The 17,377-nt window shown below is 46.0% G+C and overlaps 2 protein-coding genes across 2 annotated transcripts in view; one reads left to right on the forward strand and one right to left on the reverse strand.

The window, feature by feature from the left end:
* On the forward strand, window positions 1–17,319 carry LOC133342857 (dicarboxylate carrier SLC25A8-like). Its single transcript, XM_061552194.1, has 7 exons — window positions 1–221; window positions 3,006–3,196; window positions 6,015–6,228; window positions 6,885–7,082; window positions 8,816–8,917; window positions 9,901–10,081; window positions 12,453–17,319. The coding sequence occupies exons 2-7, from the start codon at window positions 3,071–3,073 to the stop codon at window positions 12,580–12,582; spliced, it is 951 nt and encodes a 316-aa protein (XP_061408178.1). The 5' UTR covers window positions 1–221; window positions 3,006–3,070; the 3' UTR covers window positions 12,583–17,319.
* Window positions 3,605–17,377, reverse strand: part of SRD5A3 (steroid 5 alpha-reductase 3) — a 24,997-nt gene continuing 11,224 nt past the window's right edge. The window contains exon 7 of the mRNA XM_061552195.1: window positions 3,605–8,451. Within this exon, the coding sequence (XP_061408179.1) occupies window positions 8,313–8,451 (139 nt within the window). The 3' untranslated portion in view covers window positions 3,605–8,312. The remainder of the gene's footprint in view (window positions 8,452–17,377) is intronic.

Genomic DNA, 17,377 nt, shown 5'->3' on the forward strand with positions numbered 1-17,377 from the left:
CGACGGGGAAGCCACCACCACCAACACCACCACCACCACCACGGCCACCACGACGAACTTCACTCACACCAGCAGCGAGCAGCAGCAGTCGGAGTGAGTGGTAGTGTCAGCGAGCGGCGCGCCCTCTACCGCCAGCGTGAGCGGCTGTCACCGAGAGCCACCGCCTCTCAGCGCTGAGATTCCTCAACAGCTGAGCGCAGCAGCAGCAGCGGTAGCGGCAGGTGAGTGGAGTCGAGTGTGTGGGTCTTGTTGGCGGAGGTGGGGGGGGGGGGTCTCGTCTCAGTCGGTCAACCCCACGGCTGCACCCGGCGGGGTCGGTCCCGTGACCTCCTGGCTGCGAGCCTTCAACACTTCGCGTGGCCTCGAAGCGCACGTGGCCTGGTACAAGAGCCGCGGTGACGTCACTGCCACTTGGCGATTGTTGGTGTGCGAGCGTGAGATGCGCGCGTGTGCGTGAGTGATGGCGATGTGAGTGGTCAGTGAGTTATGATGTGTCTGTGTGAGTGTACGATCGTGTGTGTGCGTGAGTGATCATATGTACGTGTGTGTGAGTTATGATGTGTCCGTGTGAGTGTGTGATCACGTGTGTGCGTGAGTGATCATATGTACGTGTGTGTGAGTTATGATGTGTCCGTGTGAGTGTGTGATCACGTGTATGTGTGTGATCATATGTCCGTGTGTGAGTTATGATGTATGAGTGATCATATGTTAGTGTGCGAGTTATGGTGTGTGATATATGGTGTGCATGTATGAGTGATGATGTGAATGTATACGTGATCATATGCACGTGTGTGAGAGTTTTGATGTGTACGTTATCGTATCTGTGTGATGGGTAAATTGAGTGGTCATGTGGTTCGATGTGACTGGTCTTTTCTTTGTGTTGCCAAGTGTATGGTCTTGTGTAGATGTGATCATGTGTATGTGTAATTATGTGGTTATATAATAGAACTCGTGTATGTGTGGACTCTATATTTATGTACGCATCCATGATTATGTTATTGTGTTAAGTCGTGTATATGTTCGTTTATGATGTATACGTGTGCGTGATCATGAATGCGGTTGTGTATGTATGATTGTGTGCATATGTGTGTGTGTGTACAGCACTTTCTCTAACAGTGGCAAAGGCTATATGGGTGATCTTTGCCTTTGTGTGTATGTATGATGTTTCCCCAAGATGCCGTGGCAATATGTGTATGACTATGTAACGTGTATGTCTCTGGATATTAATAGCCTGGTTCGTGGTGTCTGTGACTGAATGTGTACGAATGATGATATGCGCGCGTGACATCTCTACTATATATTTGACCGTGTGGTCATGTGCGGCGAGGCAGCGTAGTGTTTAGCGCACCGTGCTTCGGAATCCGCCGACCCGAGTTCGATTCCCGCTCACGACCATTAACAACGGCAAATATCTGAACCGGCGTTCCCCCTCCCCCATAGGTAGACTTAGCCTTAAATGAGTACCTGGTGGGGTATGTATAACATCAGCACTTGGGAGACAAAGGCGACCAGGGCGTGATGTTATGCATGCATGTTGTTGAACTTCTTTCTGAACTGGCCACCCACCTCTTCGCCTTGCGGGCCTTAATAGGTGCTCACAGACAACACTTGCCCCAGCAGTCTAATAAAGGCTACATGGGGAATATTTGTCTCTTGCCTTGTGACCATATGTCCGAGTGTGTGTGTCTCTGTGTATGCACGTGATGGTATGTGTGTGACTTTCCCATATCCAGATAATACAATGATAATTTTGCACAATCACGTACATTTCTTTCATTTTGGTGACACGTGCGTTTTTTTTTTGTCACGACAAGTGGCTTTTTGAAACATACATTTTATTAGACTTTTATTAACATCAAACATCACGGGATGGGTGGTGGAATGTGGATGTGAGTACAGGCTGAGAGTGCTTTAGAGAAAAACATCCTCATTCCCCTCCCGTCAGCGGCTGCGTTTACGCATTCTCGGTGCAGGACCACTCTTCCTTGATGTGCTGGATAACTGATCACTCAGTGTGTAATTGAAGTTGGAAGCAGTCACGTACGGTTCTCATTACAATCGTTAAAAGTTCGCTGAGTAGCAAGAGGCACAGTCGTGTGTTTAATACCACGTAAGAATGTGTTCTTGTTGATAATTATCTCCCACGTACTCTTGGCGATTTGAAACAGAGTGAAACATGAGTTGTGCTTATAGGGGCAATGTTTGTCCAGTTACTACAAATCTGCTCCGACGTAGTCACTATTCCCCCTCCATACAAATGTGGAATTCCCATTTAGCAATCAATGCTGAATATGGGAGGTGAGCACACCTCTCCCACATGGTGACTTTGTATCGAGTCGTCCACTCACAATTGGAATTGCTTACGTACAAATCCTCAGTTGCGTCGATACATTCACGACTACTTTGTGGGAAGCCAATCGTGGCGGCGCTCCGGAGAGAGGAGCGCTTGCAATGAGGACACTTCGGCGCTTGCTCGGAGCCACCGGTGGCGTTGGGCACCAGCATGTCGCGCATTTAAGCGGCGGGGACACTGACCATTTAATAAAAAAAAATTACTGGCCAGTGGTTGACTCAGTCTCCTCCATGAGCAGTAAAATGAGTACCACTTGGTGAAAAAAACATCAAGATTGCTTGTTCTAAATACGAAGCTATTGACCTGAACGATTTGATTTTCTGAGTCGATCTCCGACCATAATTTGAACTCGCATCCTGTAGCCGCCCGGCGCTCCACAGCATCACCTGGCTAGCTGATGCACCGTATTCTCCAGATCATAAGGTGCTCCGGAAACCAAACTTGTGCCCCGTGTCGAAAAAAAAAATAACAAATCTGGTCACGCGCAAAACACACACCTGCCCAAGTATAAGACGCACCCCAAATGTTTACTTTAAAATACAAGGGAAGGAAGTGAGTTTTATAATCCAGGCAATAAGATGAACATGGCCCTCGTGTTAATGTTGTACGCTCTGTGGAGTCTTGACCATTGATGTTTTGCCATCGTCCTCAGGCACGAGTGTCCTTGGGAGCTTCGCTGTTCTTGGAATCTTCGCCGATCACTCTGCCAGTCTCAAGATGGTTGGATTCAAGCCGACCGATGTGCAACCCACCCTGGGTGTCAAGTTCCTGAGTGCTGGCACGGCAGCGTGCGTGGCGGACATGATCACCTTCCCTCTGGACACAGCCAAAGTTCGCCTCCAGGTAAGGGCTACATCTGGGACGTGAACGTGTTCTCCATTTACGCGAAAACACAGTGGATAAAGCAGAACTCCGTTCTGTCTCGACACATCTCCATATATATAAAAGGCAAACTTGTGATTGTGTGTTCAAAATGTTTAGCGTACTTCCCGACATGCAACAAACTTGAAATTTGCCATGTGGGTACTTTCCAGACTGTACACCATGCAATAAAAAAAAACTTTTTTGTGGGGGGGAGCTCAATAATGCATTTATTTTTAGCACGGCAATTGAGCTGTGACGTCAAATCTGTCACGTGACCCGCGCATGTGGAAGCGTAACGCATTGTAGTGTAATGGTTAGCGTGCTGCGCTACGAACCCGGCGACCCGAGTTCGATTCCCGCTCACGGCCACCACCGGTGACGATTATTTTAACCGGTCCTGGGCCTCCCCTAGGTCGACTCAGCCTCACTGGGGAGACAAAGGCAGCACCCGTCTAGGCGACCAAACTCTGGACCGGTATCGGCCATCCGAGTCTCATCAGCAGTCCGGTTTGTGAAACAAACACTGCTGGATCACCAGATGTCATTGGCGAGAGAATGTGGGAGCCCGTTTAACGCAAATAAAGCAGTTTCCGTACACAAAGTCGTTGTGCGTCTCACATGCTCTCTGCACACATGGGCGTGGAGCTGCCCTCTCGAGCCTCGGTTACACTTGCGTCACATGCACTCCGCAACTCAAATATTAACTCTTCCCACAAAGTGCAGCTGTTGTTACACAAGTGTTGTTAAATGTCCAGTGTGAGAGATGGACCAACATCAATACCTTTTTTTGGTAGTTTTTAATCATTTGGAGCTTTTGTGGCAAACAGTTTCTCGAATAATCATACTACATGTACTATTAAAAATTATCTATGCCTCGAGTTTCCTGGCTGGCTGCTTGCTGGGCTTCTCTTCACCCCCACGGTAACTCTGTTGGTAGTGGCTACTGCGGGCTATTGCCACCGAAAGTAGTTGGGTAACTGGCTAAACAAGATTTTCCATGTGGCAAATAAACATTGAGTTCATATTCTTTGGGTCATGTAGATAGGTTCAAAGAAAATTACAGAAAATAACAAAAAACTACGTTTCCATCGCAACACAAGCGTTCGTCATCAGGAACGTCGTAGTTTTTTTCTTTGAACCTATCTACGTGACTTTACCGAAAGACCCAAAGTATAGGAATTCCTGCAGTCACGAAAGTTTTTAGTCAACATTTAAACACTGAGTTACATTGAAACGGCTAAATAAGTTTGGCGAAAACAAAAAAGCTCTATTTTTTTATTTTGTGCTCCTATTTATGTAATTCTTTCGCAAGAATATTCTTTACATTCTAGAGAATATAAAAAAAACATCACAATACAGTAAATATTATCCTGGCATTTTTTACAGTACTTAAAAGAATATTAATTTCAGTGCTCTGACTACAGGATTGTGAGTTCTAATTTTCTGTTGCAGACCAACGGGTTCTCCACCAATGTGATGCAAATTTAATAAAAATAATAACATTTTAATATTGTTTTCGTTTCATCGATGAGTTGATTTCCTGGTTTGGCTTGGCACTGAAAACAGCATCGTCTTGACGAGCTATTTACAGCTCGTCCGATGTTTACCATCTCGTGTGATTCACATGTCAGACGTGTCAGGAGTAATAAAACGATGCACGCACAATGTTGTATGTGAGCAGGAAGGTAAGAGGTGTTTTGCTTCAGTGGTGAAGTGTAATAAACTGGGTACGGCCAACAATATTGTTCCAGGAAGTTTTTGAGGCACGAAGAAAGAGTCTACGTTAGAAGTGAGTGAAATCTTACCGAGCTGCAGTCGTTTGAGTGTAAGAAAACTACAAAAGGATGTGGAGTTATTTCTTGCGCAGAATAGGGTAAACAACTTGCAAGTTGGAGCGGAAGAGTGTCTGTAAAGTTCTGTTGGCTGAATCAGAACGAGGAGGTTGTGTTGGGTGCAGAATGGAGGAGGCTAGGTCATTGGCACTCCAGGGTGAGAATCGGATTGTCAAGGCCACGTTGTGTGAAATTGTGCGATGCTGTTCATAGTGAACCTTGGGATCTCAATGGGGCTTTCCCATAAACAAGTAAAGGGTGATTTTTCGATTGAGTTTCAAGATCTGATGGAATCTAGGAAAGAGTGGAGAGCAGTTGTGGCATGAAACGTTATATTTGTTTGAGAGCAAGACATACATTATATATAATAACCCAATAATTGTAACGATATGATTTATTTGCCCAGTTAAGCCTCGCCGGGTTTTCAGGACTCAATTTCAGGAGAGTCCCATACTGCGACAGTTGGCCAATTCCTTTAATGAATGTTTTGCAAATGTGGGAGAAAACCGGAATGGCCGGAGACAACCCGCCACACAATGAGGAAACTACGCTGAATGGTCCGCACAGACCGCTTAACTGCTCATTTCCATGTGCTGCCATATCCTCGCCACTGCACAGCCTAGCCGGTTTGAGAGTTTCAGTGGCGTGCAGCACCATGCCTGGCCAGGTACTGCGCAGAGCTCAGGAGTGGCTTTGGCGCTCATGCACCGCACCGCGAGCTTTCAGATGCGCTTCTGCAGCCCGTCTGGAATGCTCTTCCTTACGATATTCGGAAGCGACCGGAGCTGTCCACTTTCAAATCATCATCTAGATTGAAAATAATTTCTCTATCACTGCTTTTGTGTGTGTTTAGTTTCTTGTCTTTCACCCGCACCTCCGATGAGTGTGGTTGGCTACGCACGGTGCGAAATTAAGTGACGTGCAAAAGACCGCCCGTGTGTCGTTACCCCCCCGCACCCCGATAGATCCAGGGGGAGACGCCCTGTGGCAGTGCGTTGGCGCCGGGAGTCGTGCGGCAGAGGGGCCTGGTGGGCACCATCGCCTCCATGGTGCGCACGGAGGGCCCCCGCAGCCTCTACAATGGGCTGGTGGCCGGCCTGCAGCGCCAGATGTGCTTCGCGTCCATCCGCATCGGCCTCTACGACACCGTCAAGGACTTCTACACCAGGGGGGGAGAACGTGAGCGGGCACAGCGCACACACTCACAAAGACAAAGATCCTCCGTGTAGCCTTAACAGACTGTTGGGGCAAGTTCTGTTAGCAAGCACTTATGGCACACGAGGGGGTGGGTGGCCAGCACCACGCCCGGCCGCCTTTGTATCCCTAGTGCCAATGTTTACATACTGTACCAGGTACTCATTTGAGGCTGAGTTGACCTAGGGGAGGCCCAGGACCGGTTCAGCTAATCGTCACTGGTGTTGGGCGTTAGCGGGAATCGAACCCGGGTCGCCAGGTTCGTAGCGCAGCGCCACTTGGGGCAGGCACCATTAGCGAGTGCCTATTAAGGTCAGCATGGCGCACGAAGAGGGGGTTGTGGCGAGCACCACACCTGGCCGTCTTTGTTTCCCGGTCATCTTCAAGCCCTCGTACACCACATTTGACCCACCTCTTCTCGAGCCTGTGGCGTACACCCATTTATTCTCCTCTCTCCAGTCAACCTCGGAGTTTGCGGTGCCTGGGAATATTGCTCCATGCCTCAGCCAGTTTACCAGTCACTTGTCATTACAGGATATGGCAGAATGAAGGCGAGGCACAATGGCATCATTGAGACTGGCTGCAATGACCTCTTGACCTTGATCTCGAGTCGTAACGAAGGCTGTCCCCGTGTGCTGCAGAGGCGGGCATGATGACCAAGATCCTGGCCGGTTGCACAACAGGCGGCTTGGCCGTAGCCATCGCGCAGCCCACGGACGTGGTCAAGGTTCGCTTCCAGGCCCAGCGGAGCGAGCTCGGCATGCCGCGCCGCTACACGAGCGCCTTCACCGCCTACCGCACCATCGGCCGTGAGGAAGGCGTTCGGGGCCTGTGGAAAGGTGCGCGCGTGGCTGCTGCTGCTGCTGCTGCTGTTGCAGGGTGCTGTCGTCACGTGGGGCCCAGCTCACAATGAGAATGTATTTACGCCGGAAGAATCCTATGAGCTATTAAAAACTAAACTAAACTATTTCTTTTTTACCAGGTAAGGCCCACTGAGCTATGTAGCTCTTTTTCAGAAGTGATCTGGCCACAAATGATAGCTCAAAGAAAGTGGCTAATCACGTGAAAATTTGTAGCAGCCAAATACTCTAAACGAATGTTTGTAAATGTGGAGGGAAAAATCTGAGAATACAGAGAAAAATCCACACGACCACAGGGAGAACATGCAAACTCCAAATATACAGGAGGAGTCAGGGTAGGGATTGAATCCACAGCCTCTTGTATACCAGGTGAGGTAGTAGGGGCGGTCAGAACGTTACAACAACAGTAGAAAAACACATAGGGGTGTAAAGTATGTGAAAGCGAAATAATTCGCTTAAAAATAACATACAATTCTTTTTTATCTTACCAGGTAAAGCCCACTGAGCTAGTAGCTGCTTTTTCAGAAGCAACCAGCGGTGACCAGTGGGGGCTCGTCATTCTCGGGGCCCTTGTGCCGCCAGCACTCACTCGTGTCAAGTCAAATAACAATACCTACCTTCTCATTGTGAAGTTTGTGCACTGAATTGTCGATGTGAAGGAAACTACACTATTCTCATGTCAAACAAAATGAGGAAAGATTTTTGTTTCAGTTCACTCTCGGAAAAAACTAATGTTTCTGTTTGAGTAATTAGCGGGATGTTGTTGGTCAAAGTTCTAAATATGTGGATGACATCGATACCCAACAGTCTACTCATGCAAGCAATGTCACGAGGTTCTTAAAACAACGTTTTAAGCAGATGACACGGATAAGATGTTCCCCTACTACTTCCCGTCCCCGTCCTTAAAACCTTAATCACGCTCTCAGTTCACCATCCTAACCTCGCTCCTCCCTTTCCCTATCATCACCCTTCCTTGCCTTCCCTTCCCCTCTCCAACACTCAAATCCAATTTCCCCATCAGCCTATAACTAATTGACCATTTATAATTCTTGTAAAGCGCTTTTACAAAAGTTTCATATAAATCCCGGATAAGATAATGCATTTCCTAATTGTGTGGGAATTAAATGGTCCCTGTGTGTGCACAGAAATAAAGCCTTGACTATTAAAAGGTTATACTATTAAAACTTACAAATAAAAAATTCAGGGAAATCAATTAACCTGGATGTAGCCTTGTAGGCAGGAACGAGGTGGGGAATTGAGGGATGAGGTGGTCAGTTGACGCAAGCCATGGCCCTGTGCACAGCGATGAACTCCCGCTAAGGGGCCGTCCATAAATGACGTCACGCACCTGGGGGGGGGGGGGGGGTCAGACATTTGTGACGATGTGTGACGATGGGGGAGGTGAGAAATGTGACGTCACATCAAAATGTGCAACTTTAAATAAATCTAGACGACACGTTCTACGTAATTACATAGACTTTTTAATAAATATTTTCTCCTACAACATTAAAGTACAGCGCCACATTAAATACGCGATTTGAAGCATGTTTTTTTTGGGGGGGGGGGCAGAGCTTTGTGACGTCATATTTGAGGGGGGGTCTGACTTTTTGTGACGCCGTGTGACGAAAGGGGGGGGGGGGGTCAAAAATCGTCCAAAATCGTGTGACGTCATTTATGGACGGCCCCTAATGTACTTGTGACTGCTGTGACAGGCACCCTGCCGAACATCACGCGGAACGCCATCGTGAACTGCGGCGAGCTGGTGACGTACGACATCATCAAGGAGACCCTCCTCAAGCACAATCTGCTGACGGGTAGGTAACACGTGGGGTAACGCCCGCCCGCGGGGATATATTCACGTGGGCGGTTTGTGATACGAGAAATAAGATGGTGAGGTGTGGTCTATGCCCGACACAGATTGAGGGGAGCCTTCATCCAGCATTGGATTGACCAAGGGCCACGAACGATCAATATGTAATATACATTGCTCTCTATAATACTTGGATGGTATATGTGCAAAAAATGTCGCGAGCTTGTTTGGCGAATTCATTAATTAAACATACTCTAGCTCGTTTGCATCCATGTCGAGCTTCTTTCGCACCGTACGTATCCAGCCGTGATAATCGGCGGTGCGTGGGAAGGACAACGAACTAAACACAAAAGAGCTGCCCTAAAGAGATTAGTTTTCAATTTCGAAGTCTATAATGGATCATCAAAAATGTAAAGTTTGTTTTGAATTAGGTCCGGTCCCAGTTGATTCAAATCACTGAGAGCTTCGTGAATTGACTCATGCAGTACCCTCGAGCCAATGGGCATGGGAACCCGACGAGCCAGATTTTAGGGTTTGCTGTACGAAGAGACAAGTGTTGCCGTCCCACCCAAATAAAAGAACCAATTTAGATCATAACCACAGGATATACTTGTGTATTATGAATAGCAAGTCGCGTGTCAAAACGTGTTGCTGAATATTGATGTGAAATAGCAGTAACATACATCCTATATTTCAAAAAATGTGTTTGAAGCTGCATTAATGTCGTACTTTTCAGCCACTTTTACGAGATTCGTGTACATCGCTTGCGAAAACATCACGAGTCTTCGTACAATGCCACTCTTAAAATCAAACACATTTTGACCAAAACAAGTGTGCCTTTAGGTCAATTTTTCTCTCTCTCTCTCTCGATATCACCGAATCGAGGTTTTAGCTGCCGTCTGAGGGTGCTTTACTTGGAAATTCTTCAAGCAGTTAAAATCAACCCCCCCCCCTCAAAATCGGAATGCCAAAACTTGCGCCCCGCAGACAACCTGCCGTGCCACCTCGTCGCGGCGTTCGGCGCTGGCTTCTGCGCCACCGTGGTGGCGTCGCCCGTGGACGTGGTGAAGACGCGCTACATGAACTCCAAGCCCGGGCAGTACCGCAGCGCCATGAACTGCGCGCTGTGCCTCATCTCCATGGAGGGGCCCACGGCCTTCTACAAAGGGTAGGTGATTATGTAGGGGTACATGGTATTCTACTAAGGGTAGGTGATTATGGAGGGCTACATGACATTATAATTAGGGTGGGTTTTTATGTAGGGGTACATGGTATTCTACTAAGGGTAGGTGATGATTTAGGGGAATGTGACCTTATAATTAGGGTAGGTGATTTTTTGGGGTACATAGCGAAAGTCTCTGTGTCTTCATGCGCAAGCAAGCAATGTGGCCGTGCTAATCTCCTTAGCCAGCCCTGAGCTAGTGGCTGTAAATTCCTCCTTCCCATGACTGAGGCCAATCACTGCACAGGATGGCCACTGTTGACGTTTAAAAATTGGTTCTTACGTTCTCAACACCTATAGATGCTCGGCTCAATCCACTCATGCCCAGTACTTCAACTCGCATATTTAAGAACGAAACAGGAGGACTTCTTCACAACTCTAGTTGTCGCCTGATGAGGCTGGTTGCTGTAATCACCAGCGGAACGTCGCACTTGAATTGTAAATGTTGTGGGTTTACTCTCAACACACCGGTGCGCTGAAGTTATACCAAATTGGCACGTTTTGTTTACGTGACAAACCTTACTGTTTGGCTGTGTCGGGTGGTGGTGGGTTTAACAACCCATTTATATTTACGCGATCTAACCCAAAAACACCTTTATTATGGATATTGGCTGTGAAATCCTACGTGTTAAAAACTATATTTCTCATTGCGAGTCACGCTCTTTGGCGACAGCTCTGCCCAATCAGATACTATAACACGTGTACGAAACACAGAATGCAATCCAGATGTAGTCGGCACAGTCTCCACGCATGGCAGTTGAAAAAATGGTGCAGGCTTATTGAATTCCCCACAATGCCTCTGTCCACCCAGCAGTGTTAATTGGTGCACCAGTTAGTCGATTGGCAGCTCACGTGTGGTAGGGCAAATTGTATGTACTCCCACCTCTTCGAAGATGTCTGGCCAGAGTGGAAGAGTAGGCCAAAACACCCTTTAGACGGGCTCTCTAGAGCCAGCAGTAACGTGAGCGAGCGATTTCAGGGCGGCACCTTTATCTTCATGGTGTTCTGTCCCAGTGCCACACCGATGTGTGCGCACTATGTTTGATAAAAGTGTGACGACGTGTGTTTGATTAATTGCTCTGTACATGCAAATATAATATCCAGTCAGTTTAGTCAGGCGTGGTGTAAATGCATCTTTCAGTAGCGTGCCTGACATTGTGGTAAACGCCAGTGTTACGGCTGATCAGAAAAACAAATATTCATGGAATGCACCTGTGAGCGCCTTCAGGGTTGGGGGTGGTGAGCAGTGTCGAGTCATGCAGCTGATTTTTTTTTATATTAAATGATATTAATAGCGTCAGAATGACGCTATTAATTCAGTACACGTACTGTATAAGTAATCGATAACTTTGTTCGAAGCAAGTTGTCAATTCACCTTCAACTAGAAGTCACTAATCCAGTTGGCATCGTTAATGTTTCATTGACCAGTGCTGCCCAACGATTTCGGCATCGGATTAGGCGAGACGGAGTTTGTGCTAACAGCTGAGCATTAAAGACCGTGAGTAAAATTCCACATTTGAAATTACCCACAATTAAAACGGATTTTGTCTGAACCTAAAACATTTTTAATGGATCACTTCTAAAAGCAATTTCAGCTGGCTCTCGCAGGTTCATAAAGTTGGTCTCATTAGTGTGAACCAAAGTGTCTGTCTCCAGGTGTGTTGAGCGATGCTCATCTTCACTAGTGGCTCAACACCCGTGGAAAAAATTGCACATTTCGGTAGTGAAGGCCCATGAATCAATAATACAACCACAAAGTGGCACCAAACTAAAACTAAACTGAGACTACACCATTTTTTATTTACCAGGTAAGCCCCCCTGAGCTATGTAGCTTTTTTCAGAAGTGACCTGGCCACAAATGATAGCTCAATTTAGTGGCTTATCACGTGGAAATGTATAGCAGCCAAATACTCTAAACGCGTGATGTTGATTCTAAATGTGGAGAGAAAAACCAGAGGACCCGGATAAAAATCCACGCGACCACAGGGAGAGAAAGAGAACATGAAAACTCCAAACATGCAGTTGCCAGGGTCGGGATCGAGTCCACAACCTCCTGTATACCAGGCGAGGTAGTTAACATCTCGCCACCGTGGCACGCTTATTTTTATTGACCCCAAAGATATCTTTAGTTGAGACAATCTCTGAAAGACCTTTGAATGCACAACTTTGGGATCATTAGTGGCCCGTTCTGCCATGACAGGACTGTAGCCCAGGCTGAAGCTGCATAATGTGTACGTATGTACTTTGAACTTCTTTCGCACGGTATGCAGCCAACCGTATGCTAACCGGAGTCGTGCTCGCTCTGCCCTCCCCGCAGCTTCATCCCCTCGTTCCTGCGCCTCGGCTCCTGGAACATCGTGATGTTCGTGACGTTCGAGCAACTCAAGCGGGGGATGATGCTCGCCAAGCAGTCGTGGGAGAACCCCATGTACAGCAGCGCCGACTAGCCGACTCAGCGGCGAGCCCCTCCCGCCCGCCCCGAGCCCGCCAGCGCCCGTACGGATTGTTTTGGCTCGTCGGGGCCGTCGCGCGCAACATGCTCCGCTTCCCACCACCGATGCTCCGCTTCCCGTCCCGTCTGCGAAATTCCAGCATGACGCGGTGAAATCTGCGAAGCTAACAACCGAGCGCTGCCGCCGATCGAGATTCTCGACGAGCGAAGAGCGCGCGGCCCTCTGTGGAGTTGATTAGAAGTATAAACGCAGCATGTTTGCGAAAAGCACTGCAGATGAACGAAACGGACAGAGCCGCTCGCCCCGCAAACGAGGACAATTAAGTAGCCCCCCCCATGTGTTCTTAGGACCATGTGGGATGGTGAAGTGGATTGTGCAAATGTACACATTCCTGAATCCTATTTTAATTGGCTCCTTGGTATACTCGTCGATGCCCTTGATGGCCACGTGCTGTGGTGTTACTAACACCCCACCCGCGGGGAAGTTGACATCATCCTTGCGATGCTCTCCACCCCACGCTCCACGCACTGCACGAAGAAACACAAGCCCTTAATGACCAATTGCACACTGTAGTCATTAAAGCCCGAAAGCTACGGAGGGGGGGGGGGGGGGTCATCTGTCGGCAACAAAGATGGTGTTCATTGTGGTAGCACAGACTGTCGGAGATTGTCAGGCAAAGGAGCCAAAGGTGCCTTCCTGCGTGTCGCGCATCATACGGGGTTGACGTGTGGAACTTCTGATCACAGGAGGGATCCACAGTGGAACATTGCTTATTCCGGGACCTTTGTGCTGACAGCGACAATTGGGATGGTACAATGTTGAGGATTTTTTTATGAGAATACTGCAATTGATTAACATGTGACATTTAGCAATATGTTGTGGTTCGATCAACGAACCAGCAATTTAAATCTAGTCGTCTTACAGCTTGAGCCATACGCGTGAATGTACGCCTCTTGATTTGAGATGTATATAATTTTGGAGAGCATATCCAAAGGGAAGAAGAGACTCCTATGTTTAAAACTGTATTTATAAAGGAAGTAGGCACTGACGACGTTTCATCGCATCAATGCCATTTTCTGCTATGACTTTTTGACCTTGACCGAGATGTAGGCAATAATTTGATTGTTTTACTTTTACAATTATTTGAGAATGCCGTGCCTCTCTTATCACAGGCATAGTGACAGCTTCACTGCCAGTGCAGTGTTACGCTATAAATGATCAAAAGGGAAAGTCATCATCAATATTTACTATTTATAGTTTCGGCCATGAAACATTACATTTACGGCATATGTTGCGATAGGAACCTCCACAGCCTAGGAGGATAACAATATTCAGATTTTTACTTCGTTTTACAAATGATTTTACACTTTAGGGCCGTAGGAATACACTGTATTAATGGACACTTTGATTGCGTGGCTTTGGCACAAGGAGGCGAAGCCGGCACAAGTCAAGTTCACTCTCTTAGTGGCTGCTTGTAAAGCTCAGGTATCGGGGCACTGGGCTGGCTCAGCTTTGTCTCAATCGGCGGGGCATTAATGGGGAAACGTGTCGCTCGAAAAAAATTGGGTTGGACATAGTGGAGCAATGAGCTGGGTTCGTTGTCAAGTATGTTAATGGACAACAAATATATTTTACACAGAGCACTTTTCTAGATGTTGTGTTGGTGGCTCAGGGAGTTAAGAGCCTCGTCAATCCTGAACCAGCACTGAGATCCTGGGTGGAAATCTGCGTGGCCACCAGAATTGACCGCAAGGATCAGACCGTGTTCTCACCTGCGGTGAGTTTGTGTTCTCGGCGCTGCACAAAAAAAAAATGATTATCGAGCGTCACTGTAATTAGCCGAGCACATTCAGCTAAAATGTACAGATATAAACATATCAGAGAGTTGGCATGGTGAACACACACTTCACGCAGCATTACCGTGTGCCTCTTGCGTTGGGTCAGAGAAACCTAATCGACGTGACCAGATGGAGCGTCCATTCCCTCGTGTCACGTGATGGGAGGTTATTTTACCTCATGAATTTTAATTGCACAGTAATTTCTGACATAGAAAGCACTTTTTAAAATGAATTTGTAGAAAGTTAATACGATATATACTTCAGAAATGCAGCACAATAGTTAAATTGTTTTTTGTGTGACTTTGGGGTGGTGGCTGACAGGGCACCGCGTCTAACTGAACGCTGATGCTGGAAGCCTCATGGGCAGCGTGCATGGCTTCTGGGCTCGTGTGCACAGCATTGTTGTACGTATGTACGTACGCTAAATTTCTTTAAAGGCAAAAAATAGTTTATAAGAAATTATTTTTTAACCTAGATTTTAAAGTACACAGCTCCAGTGGCTTCCTAATATCGGAAGGGAGAACGTTCCAGACGCACCGCAGAAGCGCATCTGAAAGTGCGCAATGCGGTGACCGTTTTTGTTCGATGGCCAGCCAAGTCGTTGCAAGGATAACCGGACTTCACGTGATGGTTTATGCTCCTTTGATGAGATCAGCAAGGTATTGTGGTTCATTTGTGGCAATCACTTATATATGTAATGAGTGCGACCTTATAATGTATTCGTTCGGTAACCAGAAGCCAATGGCGGCTTGGTGAGCACTGGACGGATCTTACAGTACCCGTCACGACAAGTGCCAAAGAGTTTTGTACATGCTGATGGTTTGACTAATGCTGTGGGTCATGTCCAGAGTGTACCACCTGCTCCATAACAGACGTTAAAGACCTCGTGAAATAGTTGATAAGTGAAGGTAATTTTGTACTTGGTGTTATGCCATGATTACCAATTCTCGACCTTGCGTAACCATGTACCGATGCCTCACAAATGAAATGTCTGATCTTGATGATCCTTACCACGGTCAAGATGAAGACAGATCAACATGAGAATACACGCACTCTATTGCGCTGCCATCGCGTTTCATGAGCATGTGCTTGTGAAAAACGAACAAGGTATTTAAATATCATAACGAGAATTGTTTAACATGCGTTTATATTTAAACTGAAGACCTTGCCTGCAAATTACACATCTACTGACATTCTACCACCATAACATTAAAATCAAGTAAAAGCAATGTCTATTTTAAACATGTTGAATGTGTAATCTACAACAGTGGGGGCATATTTATGTTTTATGTGCACCAGCTGATAATTACCTTGGGCAATTTTAATTTAAAAGGTAATTACAATGGATTTCAACATGTTGTGTATCTGACACTTTGTTTTGCAAAATTTACTAAAATTATTATTCATGCATGAGGTGTAAAAATCGTTTCCATAAAGTATTTATTCAAATATTGTAAATCAGTTCATACAAACATTAGCATTCAAAGTGAATGTTTTTTTTTAGACAAGGAGGGCTGCGCGTAAATATTGTTCACCTTCGACTGCAATCAGGTGCCATTACTAGTGGAAAACCGCCTGGCATATATATAGCATTTAAATTTTACATATATCATGTGGCTGTAAAAGGTGTGTATTAGTTAGCGGATGTTGTGTTTGCGATATTTAAAAAATAATCTTGGACAGATATGTAATTTGCATCAGAGAAAGTGTGTTGTGTCAACCCATGTACAGCTTCACATATCAGTCACGTGATTGACCCACCAGTCACATGAAATGCTTTAAAATAAGCATACCTTAATTATAATAACATGTTACTGTTGTACTCTCGATTTTAATGAGAACAGGCTCTTCATGATTACTTGCAGTATTGATGCAATTTGAGGTTTCTCTTTTGATGTCGACAGTTTTAATTTGTGAATTATGGGAAATTCATAGTTGAGATCAGTTTAACACGTAGGCCACAATTCTGGCTAATCGCCTGATGAGGCTGGTTGTAATCACCGGCGAAACGTCATACTCGAATTGTAAATGTTGTGCTGAAGTAGTAACTAATTGGCACATTATGTTTACGTGACTGATTGGCTGTGTCGGGTGGTGACTGGTTTAAGGACAAATATAAATAAAAAATAATAGGTTTTACCCTTTATGGAAATCAAAGTTGTTAAAATGCTCTGATATACGTGCATTGTCTTTGTGCTGTTCGCCTTTTGGCATTCCCTGGCCTTGACACTGGTTAGCCTATGCCATAAAGGAGGCTGTCTCTCTGGTGTGGGCCAATCAGTTTCAAGGGCAGTGCATATATTAGCAGAGCCACGTGTTTGTTTGCATGTTCACCACAAGTATCGTGTGTGATTAACGCAGACACGATTTCTTGCAAAAGGGTTCTATTTGGTGTTTGAACATCTTAACACCTGTTTTATTGCCAGGAAGGATAAAACATTTTATTTTTCATACCGGTAAAAAGGTCCCATGATACATTTATATTTACACGATATAACCCAAGCAAACCTTGATTATGGATTATTGTTGAGGTGTTTACAGGGAGTTACATGAAGGATTGGTGCAGTAGTTATCACACTGCACTGTGAATGTGGTGATCCGAGTTCAATTTACAGCCACGGATAACATCAGCAGAGTAATATCAGCTCCAGTCTCCTGCCTTTTGAAGATCTAGACTTTTTGTTCACTGAGGTATTTTTTAAAAAATCTAGGTTTTCTCTAAACCAAAAAATGTATGGCCACCACCATGTGCCGTCGTTAACTCAGAGAAATGTCCTCATCACTTTCCTGCACATTTAAAGCAAATATTAAATATAAACGTAATAAATGTTGCTTATTTTTGAAATCTGCCCGCGAAGAGGCATGCCAATAAATATATTTGTTTTATAACGTGGCTTGTGTTGCTGTATTAGCACGGTTGGCTACGTACGGGCGAAAAATAAGTTCAACAT

The sequence above is a fragment of the Lethenteron reissneri genome, chromosome 16, assembly GCF_015708825.2.
Source record: "Lethenteron reissneri isolate LAM-NWPU_2019-01 chromosome 16, ASM1570882v1, whole genome shotgun sequence".
Classification (NCBI taxonomy): domain Eukaryota; kingdom Metazoa; phylum Chordata; class Hyperoartia; order Petromyzontiformes; family Petromyzontidae; genus Lethenteron; species Lethenteron reissneri.

Bases quoted from the DNA above. Each gene is read 5' to 3' on its own strand.
- LOC133342857 (XM_061552194.1), top strand. From the start codon at position 3,071: ATGGTTGGATTCAAGCCGACCGATGTGCAACCCACCCTGGGTGTCAAG. The intron at 7,083-8,815 runs GTGCGCGCGTGG...CTGCTGTGACAG, and splicing joins CGTTCGGGGCCTGTGGAAAG to GCACCCTGCCGAACATCACG. The intron at 10,082-12,452 runs GTAGGTGATTAT...CCCTCCCCGCAG, and splicing joins CCCACGGCCTTCTACAAAGG to CTTCATCCCCTCGTTCCTGC.